Source organism: Aethalodelphis obliquidens, unplaced genomic scaffold (assembly GCF_003676395.1).
Source record: "Aethalodelphis obliquidens isolate GAN/ISIS:26980383/991018 unplaced genomic scaffold, ASM367639v1 scaffold81, whole genome shotgun sequence".
NCBI lineage: Eukaryota > Metazoa > Chordata > Mammalia > Artiodactyla > Delphinidae > Aethalodelphis > Aethalodelphis obliquidens.
Window position 1 is genome coordinate 2,640,454 of NW_020838025.1, and position 17,554 is coordinate 2,658,007.

General features: G+C 36.9%; 1 protein-coding gene across 21 annotated transcripts in view; it reads right to left on the minus strand.

The window, feature by feature from the left end:
* Window positions 1-17,554, minus strand: part of MBNL1 (muscleblind like splicing regulator 1) — a 201,911-nt gene that overhangs the window by 29,399 nt on the left and 154,958 nt on the right. For 15 of the 21 annotated variants that reach the window (XM_027092780.1, XM_027092761.1, XM_027092773.1 and 12 more), the window contains 3 exons: window positions 11,345-11,515; window positions 10,186-10,296; window positions 1,489-1,689 (listed from right to left, as the gene is read on the minus strand). In XM_027092780.1, the coding sequence (XP_026948581.1) occupies window positions 1,489-1,689; window positions 10,186-10,296; window positions 11,345-11,413 (381 nt within the window). In that variant the 5' untranslated portion in view covers window positions 11,414-11,515. The remainder of the gene's footprint in view (window positions 1-1,488; window positions 1,690-10,185; window positions 10,297-11,344; window positions 11,516-17,554) is intronic. The other 6 variants (XM_027092774.1, XM_027092771.1, XM_027092769.1 and 3 more) reach the window with 1 other exon arrangement.

A 17,554-nucleotide genomic window follows, 5' to 3' on the forward strand; every position in this document is an offset into this window, starting at 1 on the left:
TCAAGGTGTTATCTCTAGCACACAGCAGAGTCCTTGGTGCACAGAGGGCGTGCAATTAAGTCTCAATATCCTTCCTGAGTTCTCCTTGTGGAACTCTTGTAATTAGTAGCTTTTCCCAAAACGTTCAATGAAAGGTAAAAAACAAGCCTAAAATAAACAAACAAATGAAAACTCTAAAGGGAACACACAAGCCAAAATTTGCTGCCTCCTCTTTGTACTATCACCTGTGTGGGAAGGGAGAGTAATATACTAGTGTTTAAAAATGTAGTTCTGAGTTCATTCCCCACCAGAACATCCTACCCACGTGACCTTGAATAAGTTACGTTACATCTCTCTCCATAAATTTATCGCCCTGTTAAATGGAGTTAATGATAGTATCTTCCTCATAAGATTGTTTTGGGGATTAAATGTGTTGCATATGAAGGGGTAACGCTGTGATTGGTAGATAGTAAATACCCAATAAATATCAACTATTGTTATTACCGTCAAAAAGATGGTGGCAGTTATAACTATCTGAGATCCTTTGTAATGCATGCAATGAAACTTAATAAACAAAAAATTGGTGCTTATTAAATAAATTCCTGCTAAACTGATTAGAGTCAATTATGTTCACACAATGGCCTTGTTTTTCCGCTTTGTCAGTAATTAAGACACGTAAAGGTTCTCAGCACTAAGTACTGCCTCATGCTAACCAGGGAACAGAGGAAGAGCTCATTTGCTCTTTATATGGACACCAATGCTAGATTTGAGAGCTTCAATGTACAGTAATGTTGCCATTTTTCCCCTTCATCTAGAGTTTACCAAGTTCACTAATTTACAGCCATGCTAAAATTCTCAACAACCACTTCAACATAAGATTTATATCTTTAATTTCTTTTTCATGTAGCAATAGCAAAGTATATACCTCTGATCATCCTTGACTCTAAGACTGAGAGCATCACCCAATTTACAATTTAAAAACTTATAATCACATTTCACAAACAAGGCTGCCTTGCTATTCCAACCAAAATATTATGAGGCTTATAAGGAAACTTGCAACGATAAATTTCAAAACAGTTTGTAGAGAGTAACTGAATAACATCTTTATGAGGACAAGTACCAGGGGATTGATAGACTTTGTTAATAGCAACAATAAGCAAGAAACATTTAGGAAGCTTCTGCTGTGTGCCAGACACTAACTCTTTGAGGTAAATGCCATAAGTTTCTCCAATTTGAAGATGAGGAAACTGAGGCACAGTGAAGTAATAAGCCGTCTGATCCCAGAGTCCAAGTTCTTACCCATTATTCTGCATATGGATGTTGTGGCTTCTATAAATGTTACATTCATCAAGCATAGCATATCTATATTCCAGCCAAATGCTCCAAACACTAAACCAAAATCTCTGCTTTGAATTGTTTTTAACCTTTATGGCCATGGAAGAAATAAACAAAGCGCACACTTTGAAATTTAGAATGGAATACAGAAAGACACCAGCGAATCACTCCTACCTCAAGTCTGTCTGTCCGCATTAATTTCTGTGCAGCAGCTGCAGCAGCTGCAGGTACAGGGACCCCAGGATTCCCTGTAACCAACATTGGTGCAGTCGGCAAGATCTCTGCTGGAACCAGGCTTGGGGAAACAGGTCCCAGGTAGGGATTAAAGGCTGCTGATGCATTGGTGGCTAAGCTTGGTGCAACTGAAAACATTGGCTGAAAAATAAAATACAAAGCAAAATTTAATCGGCAGGTCTTGAGTTCAAAGTTGATATCCTGCATTATATATCTATCCTCCATCCACGTACCCATGCATCCATTCATAATCCATTCTCCCTTTGCTTCCTCTTTCCCTCCCTCCCTCTCTCCATTTAACTGTATGTTTATTTACTCTCATTTAGGATAAGAATGTTTCTTAAAACAAGCATTCATCAAATCAACGTTTTTCTAAAATAGAATGGGTAATTATCCATTAAATTTTCCACTGGGATTTTGAAGCTTGGGGTCTATCATACTTGCAATTTCTTTTTGAAAAATAGCTCAACCATTCAATACAGAAACTTCTTGTGGTTACCTAATCTCCACCTTTGTCCTGATTTAATCCTGGAAACTTGTCTAAGAAATACATTTCATAATTGCTATGTCAGATGTACTTAAAAGATCTGTTTACAACTGTTAATAGGTTGCAAGTGTCCTATTATCTAGAATAAATAAAGCAGAACTCACAGTGGACAGCAGAATTTCACAGTCAATGTAAACTGTGAATAAATCTTATGGGATACGTGAAAGGTGACGATGACACCATTTCTTTTGAGCATATAAGATAAAGTATTTGGCATATATATTTGTTGCAGGTTTTCCTGGGGAAATCATAAATCTCCCACCAGCCTATTACACCTTCGTGAGACACTTAACAAATTCAGCTTACTAGGGAGAAACTATTCTGAAATGTGAAGTCTGAAAAAGAACACTTCTAAAGAAATGCATTATGATTGTTCAAGGAAATACATATAGTAGCATTGAATAAAATGCTACAAGATAGATTTTTTTTTTTGCCAGGAATGCTTTCATGAATATATGAAAATAGTTTCTATTTGTTGATATGAAAATTTGCATATCAGGAAATATGTTTTTGAATAAAATTAAATAATTTACCTGAAATCTATTTTAACAATGTGCTTCTCCAGTTTTCAGAAGCTAACCTAGCACAATTTTCCACCTTATTGGTGGTAAATTTTCAACTTCCTAATTCAATGGAGTTTTCATTCTTGATGTTTAATGCTGTGTGTAATAATAATGTTTGTTTCCAAAACACAAAACCAAATGGACAAAATGGATCCTGTTCATTAAGGTAATTTTAAACAATCTGTTGTTATCTTTACCCTGTAGTAAGGAATAGAATCACAGAAATTTCTTTTAGAAAGAAAGGGACATGAGAATGTAGATAATTCTTCCCTCTGACAGGAATAAGAAGTTAGATGACCCCAGAGTTTATTTAGTATTCAAGAGAGTTTTGGTGTAAGGTTTTATGCAATCAAGATGGACATGTTACAAAAGTAATTCTTATAGCTCAGAAGAAATATCTTTAAAAAAATAAAATATATCCTTTATCTAATTTGGCCCTGACTCATCCTGTATTTAGAAGAGTAAAACAGATTTCAGGTATACCTTTTTTCTTAGGGCAGTGGTTCTCAATTATGGGTGATTTTGCCTCGCAGGGGACATTCTGCAATATCAGGGGACATTTTTGGTTGTCACAGCTGGGGATGCCAGCTGCACCTAGTGGGTAGAGGCTGCTAAGTGTCCTATAACACAGAACAGTCCCTCGTAACAAAGACTTATCCAGCCCCAAATGTCAATAGCGCTGGGGTTGAAAATGCCTATCCTAAAGGATACAGCCTTCTCGTGAATTCACAAATTGTTTTAGGACAAAATATTTGCAGCCAGCATATCCAGTCTTACTAAGAAGACCATGTAATACAGAGTATTTAATACATAATTTGATTCACTTGGGTGAATAAACAATATACCATGGATTCCATCGATATTTTCAAACTAAAATAATTGCTGTTCCTAATGTGTTGGTTTGAATGCCATGGTTAGTTGCCCTGCCTGGTTCATGGCTCTTGACGAAGTTGCCTAAAGTAATACTGCCGGTCCCCAGTTCCATCCCTGCCCAAGGCAGCTACCCACGCACAATAGGAAACTATTGGGGGTTCCAGATATTAACAATCAATAACCTGTCAGAAACTGGGGCCCAGAGCAATCTCCATCTATCAACAGTTACTTATTCAAACAGCAGCTGATCTGATACTGCTTCACTGACTACTGGTTGCCAAGGCAGCAGCAACACAAGAGTTGCCCTGTATAGTAAATACATGTTGAACTTGGATCTCTATTCAGAAATATTCAGGTTAAACTTACACTGTTACATACTGTCGGACACAATATGTGACATTTCAGCCAGAAAAACACTCTAATTTTTCTCTTATTTAAGAATTATAAGAAATTTAGCACAGGAGACTAAAAGACTAGTTTAGAATATGGAGAACAGAGCTGGTCAATGTTAATTCTTGCTATGAATTAATATGTATTTCCAGAGAGGGCATTTTAAATGTATACTTCAGAAAGTTATTGAGATGTTTGTGTCACTCTGCACAATCTACTATAATTATTTAGAAGCAGAGGTCCAACTGACAAACTGATGGAGGGAAGAAAAGCATTTTTATTTTAAGAAAATAAGATCAGTGGCCAGTAAAATCCAGCTTTGCTGAACATCACCGAATAAAATAAATTTATAATCTGCAATGCATATAGTGTAGCAGTTGCATATTACAGATAAAAGAATACTTTTATGAGATAAAAATACTCATCTTATTAACTGGAAACAATTTTTCCACTAGATTGTTTCTACAGAGTCGTCACATGAATTAATTTTCTGACAATTCAGCAGAACAGATTCAAATCTGAAGAACTTTAGGGCACTGTCCCCAAGTAAAATCTGTAGCAGCTTCTAAAATTCTAAAACATCAACTATTCAACAAACATTATCTCAAACTGCTCCCTCTCCAGATAAAGAGTTATTTGCTAAACAGGCAATCGATAATAATAGCTCTGTACTTTGAAACTGGATTCCAGTAGCTGCCCAAAAAACCCACTGAAGTGCAGCATTCCTTCATTTCTTTTGAATTTCTGTAAATTTGTTATATCCCTTTTTCAAAGAGCACCTTGCTAGAGGTAGGTCATTGCCGGCCCCAGCAGAGTGCTCTAATCAGATTAGTGAAGCACTTGAACTGTGGTACTGCCAATTCTCTATTCCAAATGCCATCCGAAAGAGGATTCAGCAGAATCACAAAGACGGATATTAATACAATGGTATTATCGAGCAGTATCCTATTTTCTCCGAAGTAACCACAGGATAACATAGAACTATGTAATTGGTGTATTTGATACTGACTATATCCTTGTAATAATGATTTACAGATATCTTTGTTCCCAGAAGGCATAAGGAAGGTTGGTTTATGATTGCCCTTTTGCCAGTGAACATCCTAAGCAGAGAAAAACAAATTGCAATCTCACTAATGCTGGTGCATTTATGGGCTAACCACTTGTTTGTTTTAAATGAGACATTTGATTCCATTAAGGTAATCAGGCTTTATTATGAATGAAAATGTTATCAATTTCACATTATGACCCTCGTTAACTGTGTGCCAACATGACTATTACAATAATTCTATTTATTGTGTGCCAGGCATTGTGCTAAGTGCTTTACCTATGTTATTATATTTAATCCTCATAATAGTAGAGTATAAACTCCTTGGAGCAAACGAAAGCAAAAACTCCACTGCTTTTGTTACAAGGAGGAGGGGATACATGTTTAGTTCACTACTAAATTCCCAGAACCGAGAATGATGCCTGGCACACAGTAGGCCCTCAATAACTATACACTGAATACGTGAGTGAGTGAATGAATGAATGAAAGTGTGAATAAATTACAGCCATGTCAGGTGGATATTATTAGTTTCATTTTGCAGATAAGGGAAAGGGCTCACAGAGATTATGTGCCCATGGTCACAAATGAGTGCATGGAAGACCTAGGAGTTAGACATCGGTGTGTTTAATTCCAGGTGGTTCTAAAACCAGTGGTTCTCAGTGCTGGCTGTCCAGCAGAATCACCTGGACGACTTGAAGCCCAGAACTCCCTGGCACTCTCTACTCATCAGAATCTCTAGGCAGCAGTAGTTTTTAAGGCTCCTGGGGAAATCCTATTCCATGTACTATGTGGTCTTCTACTATTTAAATACAGAAATAGGTCCAGTTTTCAGGTTCTATGTGAGGTCTCTAAGTATATGTGCCTCCTGTGGCTCCCTGCTTTTGAACATGGTTTTCCCTCCACGGTGAAGGTTGCTCCTGTCCAGCCCAACTGTTTAATTCCTAATTAGGCTTCAAGAATCAGGACTCTTTCTCGAAGTTCGCCCTGATCCACGCACACCTCCAACTATGAAGGCGCTTTTCCTACCCTCTGTTCCTACGTAATTCTTCGTCACTGGAGTTCAGCATTGATCACCAGGTGTGTTTACTTAACCATCTCTTCTACTTGGGCTCTCAGAGTGCAGTCTCAGGCACTGTGCTTTGTCCATTTTGCACATCCTGCACTTGGCATCTACACAGCTCCTCTACAAACATTTGCTTAACAAATGTATTTATGGATTTGCTGTTTTTCTCTGCCACAGAAACTAACTAGCAAATATAGTAAATATTTTCTAGTATACATATTTGAACATTAAAAAAGATTTAGTGTTATTTCCTCTGAATCTCAAATTTAAATCATTAATTTCTTTAGTATGCTTATTTAAAATTTAATTTATTTTATTTCTCATTGTCACTTTTTTCATATTGAACTAAGTTTCATTAACATACTATTACCATGCTGTAATCTTGCAAATGTCATAGGGATTCTAATTTATTTGAAAACACTGTGTGAAACAGTGTTTGTTTTGCATATAATGTTCGCCATTTTTAATAAAATAGAGGGAGTATATGAAACAAATGATATATACTCAGTATGTGCTGGGATTTACAGGACACAAATTTTAAGTCAGACTTTTCTAGATTTTACCTCTGTGTGTGTGTGTGGCGGAGGGTGGTGTGTTTGTGATGGTCAAACGTGTAAACAGGGAAAAATTAAGTTTAAAAAAATTTACAGCACAAAATCAAGGTATATAAAACCATGTTTCTGGGTAAGCACAGCCCTGTACAAGAGCTATAAACAGTCTCTGTAAACAATTATTTTGAATATAAACATAGAGCCAAAAGCTAATGGGAATTATCAACAGATTTACATTACAGTGTCTTTTCTTCTAAGAAGGTAGCCCGTGACTGGAATAAAATGAGACATACTGTTTTAAACTCTGCTTCTAGACTGACTTGCTGACTGGGCAAATCAAATGACCACTTACTTTATTCTTAATTTCACATTATACTTCAAGCGACTTTTAATGAAGTAATAAACATTTAAATAAAGAAGACTCACTTCTAGCCCTCCAAGAAGAAAGGTATCAACAAATATGGCCTGGTGCCTAAGATTCAGGGCCCATTCTCATGCTGCTTGAGGAAGTAGAGGCTCCTTGACAGAAACAGGCAGTAAGATGGGCAGGATGGATGAAATAAGATTCAGAGTGACTGACCTGGAAACATTTTTACCAGAAACACTTGGGGATAAAGCAGCCTTATCTCAACCACTAGTTGGATAAACTGGAATGTAAAGCACTAAAAAACAATTTAAGAATTCTAGGTGTTCCTGGAAGTGTGACAAATGATGACTTCAAAGCTTTCAGGAACCAACTGCCCAAAAAATGCTTGGATATGAAGTGACAGCAAAGGCAAGGCGACAGGAGCAGCAAAGGAGCTCCTAAGACTTTAGCTAAATCCAGTAACTTTGAATTTCTCTATCCCTAGCCTACTTCAAGTTCACGAAATGCATAGGGAATTCGACATGAGTTTTGTACCTCGAAGTAGCTAGTGTGTGTACCTTCAGGGCAGCTGCCTTGGGAAATTATGGATGGCCAAGGCCAACCTTTGGGCACACAGGGAAAGGCATGGGAGGGCACTGCTAGGGGACCTCCAGAGCTCAGATACACTCTTCAAAACACTGCTTACGCAGACCTCTTCAAGGGCAACGCCGAGAACCTGGAATCAACAGGGTTTCTGAAAAACATCTTTCTGGGATGGACCAAAGAAATACACCAGATGCCTCTAAGTTGTGAGCCCCTAGGTGCAGTGTATCGTTGGTTATTTAGTAATTTCTTGTTAGATTACCTTTGCATCAGATAGTGTATGGCAAAATAATAGTACTTTTTTCAGTACTACCTAGAAAAAAAATCCAGAAATTTTATTCTTTTAATTTGGATAATTAAATACTATAGGTCCTCTATTTATCTTCAAAGATCATACAATAAAGCAAAAAATGCTCTTTTGCATTTTTATTAGTGGTTTAGAAATGATAATAGAACTAACACCAATTACTTGATAATTGACTATGCTAAATTTTAGGAAGTAGACATATACATTCAATTATTTATTTTCAACTACTTATTTTCTTATCTTATGAAACTGGAATAATTATAAGATTGGTAGGACCTTTCAAATAATATATCTTAAAGTTTTCACTATATGCTGAAGAAGGTCAGGGTTTTTAAATGAATCCACCAAAGACCCAGAGTTGGTTGGTGGCACGTCTCCATTTAGTGTTTCCACAGCATGGACGCCAGAACCTGAACGGCCTGGGTGAAAATCCTGGCCCTGCTAACTCACTAGCTATGTAACTTGGGCAAACTAGTTCCTCTCTGAACCTCTGAGTCTTCATCTCTAAAGCTGGATAATATTCCCTACTTTTATAGGACGGTTGTGAGGATTTATGACATAAAATGTGCTGAGTGCCTTCAATGCCCTCAGAGTACTGTAATTACCCCCCAAATGTTATGTTCTTTTTCAGATTCCTGGCTTGGTACATTTCATTACAACATAATCAAGTCCATGAAAACAAGAAATTCGCCTATAAATCCCTGCATTTCCCAGACCAGCCCAGTGTTATGTTCTGGAGATCTTAAATTTATAGACCCGGTCTCTCAAAATTTATGAGAAGATGAGAACCCAAACTGGGCGGCATGATAGCTATTTCCTGGTCCCAACAGTACCCTCATCAAGTCCCTGGCTGCCTCTGCTAACAGTCTACTAATAGGTATCCACCCGTACTCCCATTCGATGCTGCAGTCTCTATAATTGGGCTTGTGCTCTGGTTCCAGTTATAATTCCTTTGGACTCTGGCACGGGTAAACTACCCTGAACCTCTGCCTGTTCTTCTCATGTTCGGGAAACTCTTTGCTTCATTCTTTCTTTCACTTATCAAGCAATTTTTTAAATCTCTGCTACATGCCAGGCATAATGCTAGATGCTTCTGAATTTGATTAGACCTCGCTAGCCTCTTCCCCTCTTCATGTTTCCTATCACTACTACCTGGGTTGGATCCAAGTTTATACCACGTCTTCAAACACCACCCTCTATTCTAGTGGCCATCCTCTTCTGAGTGGCAACCCTTTTCCATATTAGTCACCTGGCTGTGTTATAATCCCTCTCTGTAGGCCCAGCACTAAAGTTCCAGTAAACAGCTGGTTATGACCATCTCGTTTATTTCTGAATTTATATTCTGATATGAATATACATTTCCATATCATTATCCTCATCAAAACAGGGCTGACTACAAAAAGGATCGAAAAGTCTCAGGTGGGGTTTTGAAGGCAAATTTCCTGGATTAAAGCCTTCTCTACAGTCATTAAAACCCTAAATGCTTTAAAATTGAATAATTAAAATGACTTCTATACTCAGTACAAAAACGTCACTCGAATGGAGTCTACTTTTAGACTATGATCTCAGGATGCCTTTAGCAGAAGAGTAATTCCACATTCAAATCTAGACATATCAGGGAAAATTAACATAAAGCCTGAATGGGCTCACAACTAATAAAAATAAATGCTCCGTCTAAGCAGAGAATTTTCCAACAATAACACCAGAAAATGAGGTAATTTTTCTGATGGTTTCAGAAATCTGTGACTTGTTGATTTTTTTTTTAAACAACACATATTTGTTACTAGCATTTCAAACACATGAGCATAAATGGTGTTTAGAGTTTGTCCCAGGATTACACATACGATGACCCTGAAATGGCCTTGAGAGTAAAACTCAAGGACTAACTCAGGAGATGGGCCAAGCCTTCACAGTGAGGAACTCACTGTCATGACCTGTTCTCTGCCATCTGGGAACCACACTTGCTGATCTCAGAGGTTCTCCCAGTCACCCAGAGGGTAGAGCCTGCCGGTCAGCACGCTTTAAATGTTTAAGTGGAACAAAGTGTCTCACATCAAGGAGAGATATTATATTGACTATCGTAGTAGCCACCCCAAGGATTTATCAGATCTTTGAAACCATATGTGAGAGTCGAGTGTAAAAGAAAACTCTTGTCCTATATTTTACGCTAGAGACAATGATTAAACTTTTTTTTAAACCAAATGGAAATCTTCATGCTATCCCAACACAGACATGTGAAATTAACAGGTGTCACAGAAATAAATTTAAGATATCATATTTTTAACTGAGTCCCCAATAATGGAAAAAATATATCAAGTTAAAACAGACAGAATTATAATATTCTCTCACCTCAACTGTATAGTATTGATAATTGGTATCACTGCCGATTGGATTTGGAGATCCCTCCCACCTCGAAATGCAATCCCCCCCTCTTTTTTGGAATGATTGGTTCATTAAGTTCTAAGAGAGAATAATAATTACATTGAGTTCAGGGGTTAAAATGTATCAGGAAAAAAATTAGTTAGCATACATGCTACAGTTAGCTATCAGAAAAATGTGGGTCTTCACGTTTCCATGACCCCATAATATTGCATATAAGTCAGTGACAGGAATATTCCGATCATTGCAAATTTCAACATGCATTTAAATACAGAATTACTATATCACAATTAACATCAGAACATCTTTTGTACCCTAAAATTAGTTACGATATTAATCTCTCACATTTTTGTGGATAAATGTGAGTAAAGGTTATTAAAGTCATTTGTCACATACACCCTCCTCCCAAATCCAAACAAATAAACAATAAGTAAATAAATATGCTCAGAATCAAAGGTTACGTACATACACGGCTCAGTAAACATTAAATCCATATGACCACCTACAGTTTATAAAATTTTGCTCTTTTCTTAAAAGCTCGTGGAGTTTCTGCCTCTCCTGATTAGGTCTCCTTTGATGAGACTTCGAGGTCCATGATACGGATTCGTCACTGTCAGAATTTTCCTAGCATTTGTAACTATAAACTAGTTTCAATTTAAGTTTAAAAGAATAACAAAGGCTCCTTTTCAAGAAAGAGAACTGTATAGATTCTCTTTAAGGAGAGAGGAAAGGGAAACATTTTCTCAACATTAAAGATGATATACACCAATTTTTAAAATGACTATTACTGCTAAAGGTAGCCTGAAAATGCACCTTGACTATACTGATGAGTTTAACGACCATTTAAAAAAAGACCATTTAACGTCTGCAAGTCACAGGATTTAATTTGAAGGGAGTTTTGAGGGACAAACATGCTGTAATGTAAATTTCCACATGATTTAGCCAGAAGATGAGTAACTTTACGGTGTGAAAATTGTTTCCAGGGTTTGACTGCTAGTTTGGCTAGAAAATGCTAGGTAACTGATACTGTTACCTATGTTCAGTTGATCTAGTGCAATCACCACTTTAACACTGAAAGTGAGCACTCAGAATGACAAACTTCAGGAACGAGAACTGAGAACACGCTTACCACGGGTTGCAGTGGGGCACCGGGCATCATGGCGTTGGCTAGTTGCATTTGCTGGGCCAACATGGCCATGTTCTTCTGCTGAATCAAGTTATTGCGCCCATTTATCTCCAATTGCGTTTTTAAGTGGGGGGGTGGGTGAAGATATTTGCAGTTCTCCCTGGAGCAACGACCCTAAGAAACAAAAGCAGAAAATATCACCTTAAAAAAATAATAAAATCCACAAATCTTAAGAAAATCATAATGACGCAAACCCGTCACTTGAATCTACTGTGGGTCTTTCACACAATGAAAAAAGTCCAAATCACTTTATTATACATTTCAAGTAAATGATGAATTCACTCTAGTGTATTATCAAAATGAGATATTAAGACATGTGAAAAAAGTTTCAAGCTTAAAGAAGATCCTGTATTTTAATATTAGCACTAATATTTCTAGTTCCAAGTTCAAAAATCTACAAACTGCCAGGGGAATATTAAAACACAGAATTATCAAATAAAATGTTAGGCTCCTTCCATAACATCTTCTGGTTAACTTTAATGAACCCAAAAGAATGATGAAGTTTTACCATCTATTTTTACTTGTACTGAGTCGTAAGGGAATGAAATTAGAGGACTCAAGGCACACTGTTATCTTCAGTAAAACACCTTTACATATATCTCACAAGAAGTAACATTAAAATTACTACTAAGCGTTATAAGCCAATATATTAAGAAATGTACAGATGAAAAGAAGAAGATTTCCACACATTCCTCACTGTGTATAGAGATTAGTAAGTATAGTGAAATATTGGTGAAAAATGTAGCCTTTAACCTTCCAGTGGTAAATCTAGTCTACATCACCCAAGAATTATACAACAATAGAAACAGACATATTTACCCTCCAAAAAACTTAGAGTATAAAATGGAGAAAAAAAATAAGTTACTATAAAACAAGAAATGTGAATATACCTTTCTTTTGGGATGATTCTTCTCATCAAAATATATTTATTAAAGTCTGTATTATGCAATATTGTCAGGGATTGACCCATATTATTATTGACCCATATTATTATTGTCAAATCATATTGATAGTAACTTATCTCATGAATTACCACCTTGACAACTTCTTTCACCAATAAATCTAATTAGAGCTGTTTGTGAGGGTAAAAGAAAGATTTAATTGAAGCCATCAACCACCTTCTTGAGCTTTCTTTGATTTTTCTAAGAAAAATCTATTTACCATAATTTGACCTTGTACTGCAAATGGACGCAGAAAACTGATGTTCATATTTGTGAGAAAATCTGTCACAATTCTAACTTGAATGATTTATTTCTGGCTCGTTTTGATTAAGCTTTTTAGGAATAAGTTCATAAGTTTATATCACAGGATGCTGCCTTTTATTTTAACAAGCTTTATGTAATAAAGCTTTACTAATAATATTTTAAGTCAGGAGGCAGTAGAGAACAGTGGTCAATAGCAAGGATCTTACAGGCCTCAGGACCTGGGGTAGAGGCCTAGCTCTCTCTCATCAGCTGCACGAATTGAATAAAAAACTAACTTCTTTAAGCCTCAGGGTTTTCATTCATTTCAAAATTGCTATATAACCTACAAAAGAATAAGTTTATTTTTAAGATTAAAGAAGATAATGTCTATGTCACACCCTCGGTACTGCCTGGCACTCTCCAAGGAGCAGAGGAAGGTCAGAAGCTGCTATTACCACCACTCCCAGAGCATTTTAAATTGTATACACAGTAAGAGAAAAACAAAATATTGGCATGAAGGTAACTTTTATAATATTTATTAGCTATGGCTATTGATAAATTCACAAGTAAAGTAACATTTACATATCTATGACCTATTCCATCTGAAATCATCATGCTTGTCATCTGTTGAGATCGTGATTATATTAGCGTAAAAGCATCTGGATGCAAAACAACTTTCATAAAAGCAACACTTCGAGTCACAAGATAAACCACAGGGGATGACTGGCCAACATAAATAACTCATGGATGACACATGGTCTGATTTCAGGGATATCCAGTTGGGGTCTTTTAAAGAAAACCTGCTTTTTCAGTACAAAGAACAACTTGTCTCTAAGAGAAATTCTGCTTCTCAGTATCTCCACATCACATTTCTTACTAAGATTGGATTTATTTAAGTGCAGATAAGCAGGGTTATATCCACTCTGAAGATTCAGTTACTGTCAATTGACTCAGATCAGTTTCTAGAGTTCCATAAATAACACAGAGACAGCCCTGGGCCCTGAACCCTGCTTTGTCAACACTAACACTGGTCTTCCTCGCACTTCATTCTAGTGCCTCCCTTGAACATAAACCACCAGGGCTCTCCTGCCTAGGAATACAGCCTGGATTGAAATAACGAAGGAGAGAAACCACGTGCAAACCACCATGTATTCTGTATCCCCGCATCTCAAAACTTTTAATAGAAACTCGGACCTTTGGTTTTCGTTTTGTCTTTACTACATCTACTCAGGAAAAATGCCATTCTACTACACTTCCTACATAGGCCACCTTTCCATGCTTAGCTTGATCTGACTGGATTGCAGCCTCACTTTCAAAAAGCTATGTTCCTAAGAATCATCAACTGAGGACATTTTGTGGCAAAGTACACAGACTACCAAGCCTCCTCCGCAGAGTTTGTGGCAATAGGTCTGGGGCCCAGGGATCTACATTTAACGGTATTCCAGGTTATTCTGATATAGCAGAAAACACTACAGAACACAATTATGCAAAGCCACGTGAATTTTTCATTGACACGTATGGAAAAAATAACTGAGTAGCCTCCGCAATTGATATTAGATAAACTTAGCTTCTTAGGAAGGTCAAAACGTATTTAATGCTTACTATGCTGCTGAATAGTTGTGGTTTGACAAATAAAGAGGTCAAAAGCAAGTCAGAATAAACATCCTCTTCCAGAGAATTGCCTAAGCTCTGAGGAAAACCACCAGTAGCAACCCTTCTAGAGAGTTCAGGTAAATACGACATTGGTACCTCTCCACATTCATCCATCGCTTGAGTTCCCAGCACTGTACCTCAATAAGCATTTGCAGAATGAATGAATGAACACTTCTTACTAAATGCTTAAAGATGAATTCTACTGTAAATCCATTCTGGAGACAATGAAGATAACAGAATAAAAACTAGATCTAATACCAAATTTTGACTCTGAGTTGTACTAACCTAATGATGCTTTTATTCAGAGGCCAGAAATTTGAACACAGAATAAATAAAGCCTGCCACAATAAAAGGAGAAAAAGTAACATGAGGCCTGCAAGTTTCACTAGGGAGGAAGATTTGTGTAGGGATTCAATGTACTTGGTGTTTTAAAATCTATACAGTGACAATACATTCTAAAAAATCTAAAAACAGAAATTCAATCAGTATCTTGTACTCACATATGCAGATTTTTGTATAGGAGCTACTACTCTACATCATCAGAGATTTCACCCCAAGATACAATAAACTGGGTTGCTAGGATTAATGCAAAAACATGAAGAAGTTTCTATTCAGTTTTGATTGCTACATGCAGTTCCCCTTATTGCCATATAATCGTACATCTGACCAAACACAGCTTGGTTCAAACAACAGCTTTGTTACTTACTTGCCGTGTGACCTTATGGAAGTTAGTTAACTTCTCAGAGTGACCATAGCTTTCCTGTAAATAGTAACAATACCATTGAGCTCACGGGTGATGTATGAGGATTGAGCGAGATAGTGGGCCAGCCTCATACATGGCTCCTGGTATAACAGCCTGGCAATAAATATTAATAATTTCTCTCTCTTTCCGTAAGTTCTCAAGCTAATAACAAGCAGCAGTTGCTTAACCTAGGACCCTATCTGTTAACGGTACTAAAAATAATACAAGTAGCAAAACTCAGTGACAGTACATGTCAACCATCAATAACATAAGCTTTCCCCTTAATCATCATTTTCTATTTGCGACATCCACTAAGGGAAAATGCCCTTCGAATACATTTCTCACAATGTTATGCTTCTGCGGTTTACTTCTGTTGATCGCACCTGAATCTTATTTTCAGTGAGCTGGCCAGCTGACTAGCAGGCCACACTATACTGCCTATACCATAAATATCTTAGACTCCATTCAAGGAGGCCTTTTATAAGTTAACACAACACAGATTCCAAAGACATCATTGTAATGCATATACTGTATATTTTAAGGAAACGGAGGAAGTTCAATAAAATATTGATCCAGAATGAGTCCATTTTTCTCTAATAATTTTTCTACCATCTTTAAATATAAGTAACCTGCCCAGAAAAAGTAAAAAATGTCCCCTTGTAGACCATTTGAGGCTAATGAGAGATTAAGTCATCAAATCCTCAATTTCTGAGGTTACAAACTGTTAAGTTGTGAATTGAAGGATTTTCTCATTAGCCTTTGAAATTGGTACAAAGCATGTGATTCTAACAAGGGAAGATGTACATTTAGATTAGTTGAGTCTCAAAATAAATGCCTGATTAATTTTTAAATATTATAGTGTAATTAAGTATACTTTAAAGTGATTACACACATAGTACAAGCATATATAATATATATCTAAAATGATATGTATGTGATGTATATAGTGAAGTATAAATTGTAGAATAAAGATAAAAACTGAATGAAACTAGAGATGGCAATTTAGACACATAAGAAACTATTTCTCTGCTATTTCTAATATTTATTTAAGAACTAGCTAGCAATCAAAAATAAAACATCTTACTTAGAAGTTGGCCAAACTTAGTAAGACAAAGAAAAAATCAACATTATATTTGAAAACTGGAAACACTAATTTCCCATTTTTAATTACACTTCTTCCATCTAAAATAAAAGGACTGTAGTGACCTATGAGGTCAGAATGTAAAAAGTCACCTTATTAAGTTGCCAATGGTAACTATGTGGTAGGATGAAAATTACTGAGTCACATTTGCATAGACTCTGAAAAGAAAGGGGCAATAAAAAAATTATAGGGGTACCAGCTAATACGCATATGTCTTTTCCAACTTTCATTGGAAGTACTGGTTTTCTGGTAGACTGTTCAAACTGCAACCATTTATTTCAATTGTTAAAACTAATATTTCCTATGGAACAGCTGATATATGCAAATGTTTTGAAGCACTTTCTGAAGATATTCACTGCTCAGATATTGGCCAGAAGCTCTGGCAAAGGAAGCTGGGAGCTTCTTGTTGAAAATTGCTACTGGATTGGTTGGTTTTGGGGGTTTTTTCCTGCTAAGATAATACAACTATCTCAGAAAAATTTTGCCAAAGGGGGAAAGAAACCCTTTGCAGTCAAGAAATAGTTTCACGCTTTTCCAAAATGATTTTTTTTATGGTTCTGCCATGCTTGCAAATGATCAATTCTAAGGCAAGGGTGAGTAAATTTACATATATAATATTTATTTGAAAAGTATAAGTACCTAGTGGTAGGAAATGTACGGCAGTTTAAAAGGTGATTAAGAAAAAATTATATTTTATACACACACAAATATGCACACACATGCATATATGCTCAAATGTTTTGTTTTCATTTAGGGAATGATATAAGTTTAATTAGCTCTAGGAATTACAGCTTATTGGCTTTTGCAAATATTGAAAACAAATTAATTGCATCTAACACACAGGATATTGTAGCTCTTAAATGTATATATCTCCTTATGATTCACTTGTTTCCATAAAGGACTTGTGTCAGCTTAAATTATTTTATTATATTTATTTATTTTAAACATTTAATTTATTTTTTGGATGCTTTGGGTCTTCGTTGCTGCACGTGGGCTTTCTCTAGTTGCGGCGAGCAGGGGCTACTCTTTGTTGCGGTGTGCAGGCTTCTCATTGCGGTGGCTTCTCTTGTTGTGGAGCTCGGGCTCTAGGCACGTGGGCTCAGTAGTTGTGGTGCACAGGCTTAGTTGCTCCACGGCATGTGGGATCTTCCCGGACCAGGGATCGAACCCGCGTCCCCTGCACCGGCGGGGTGATTCTTAACCACTGCGCCACCAGGGAAGCCCCTTGTCAGCTTAAAGAACATACACATCCTAAAAAGAAGTTCAAGGTTTCTCAACCTCAGCACTCTTGACACTTGGGTGGCTATCTTGCCATTGCCATTTCGGTGGCCTAGTCTTTGTCGTGGGGCCGTTCTTGGCCTTGGAGGGTGTTTAGCAGCAGGCCTGGTCTGCTAGATGCAGACAGCACTCCTGCAGTCCGTGATGACGGTCAA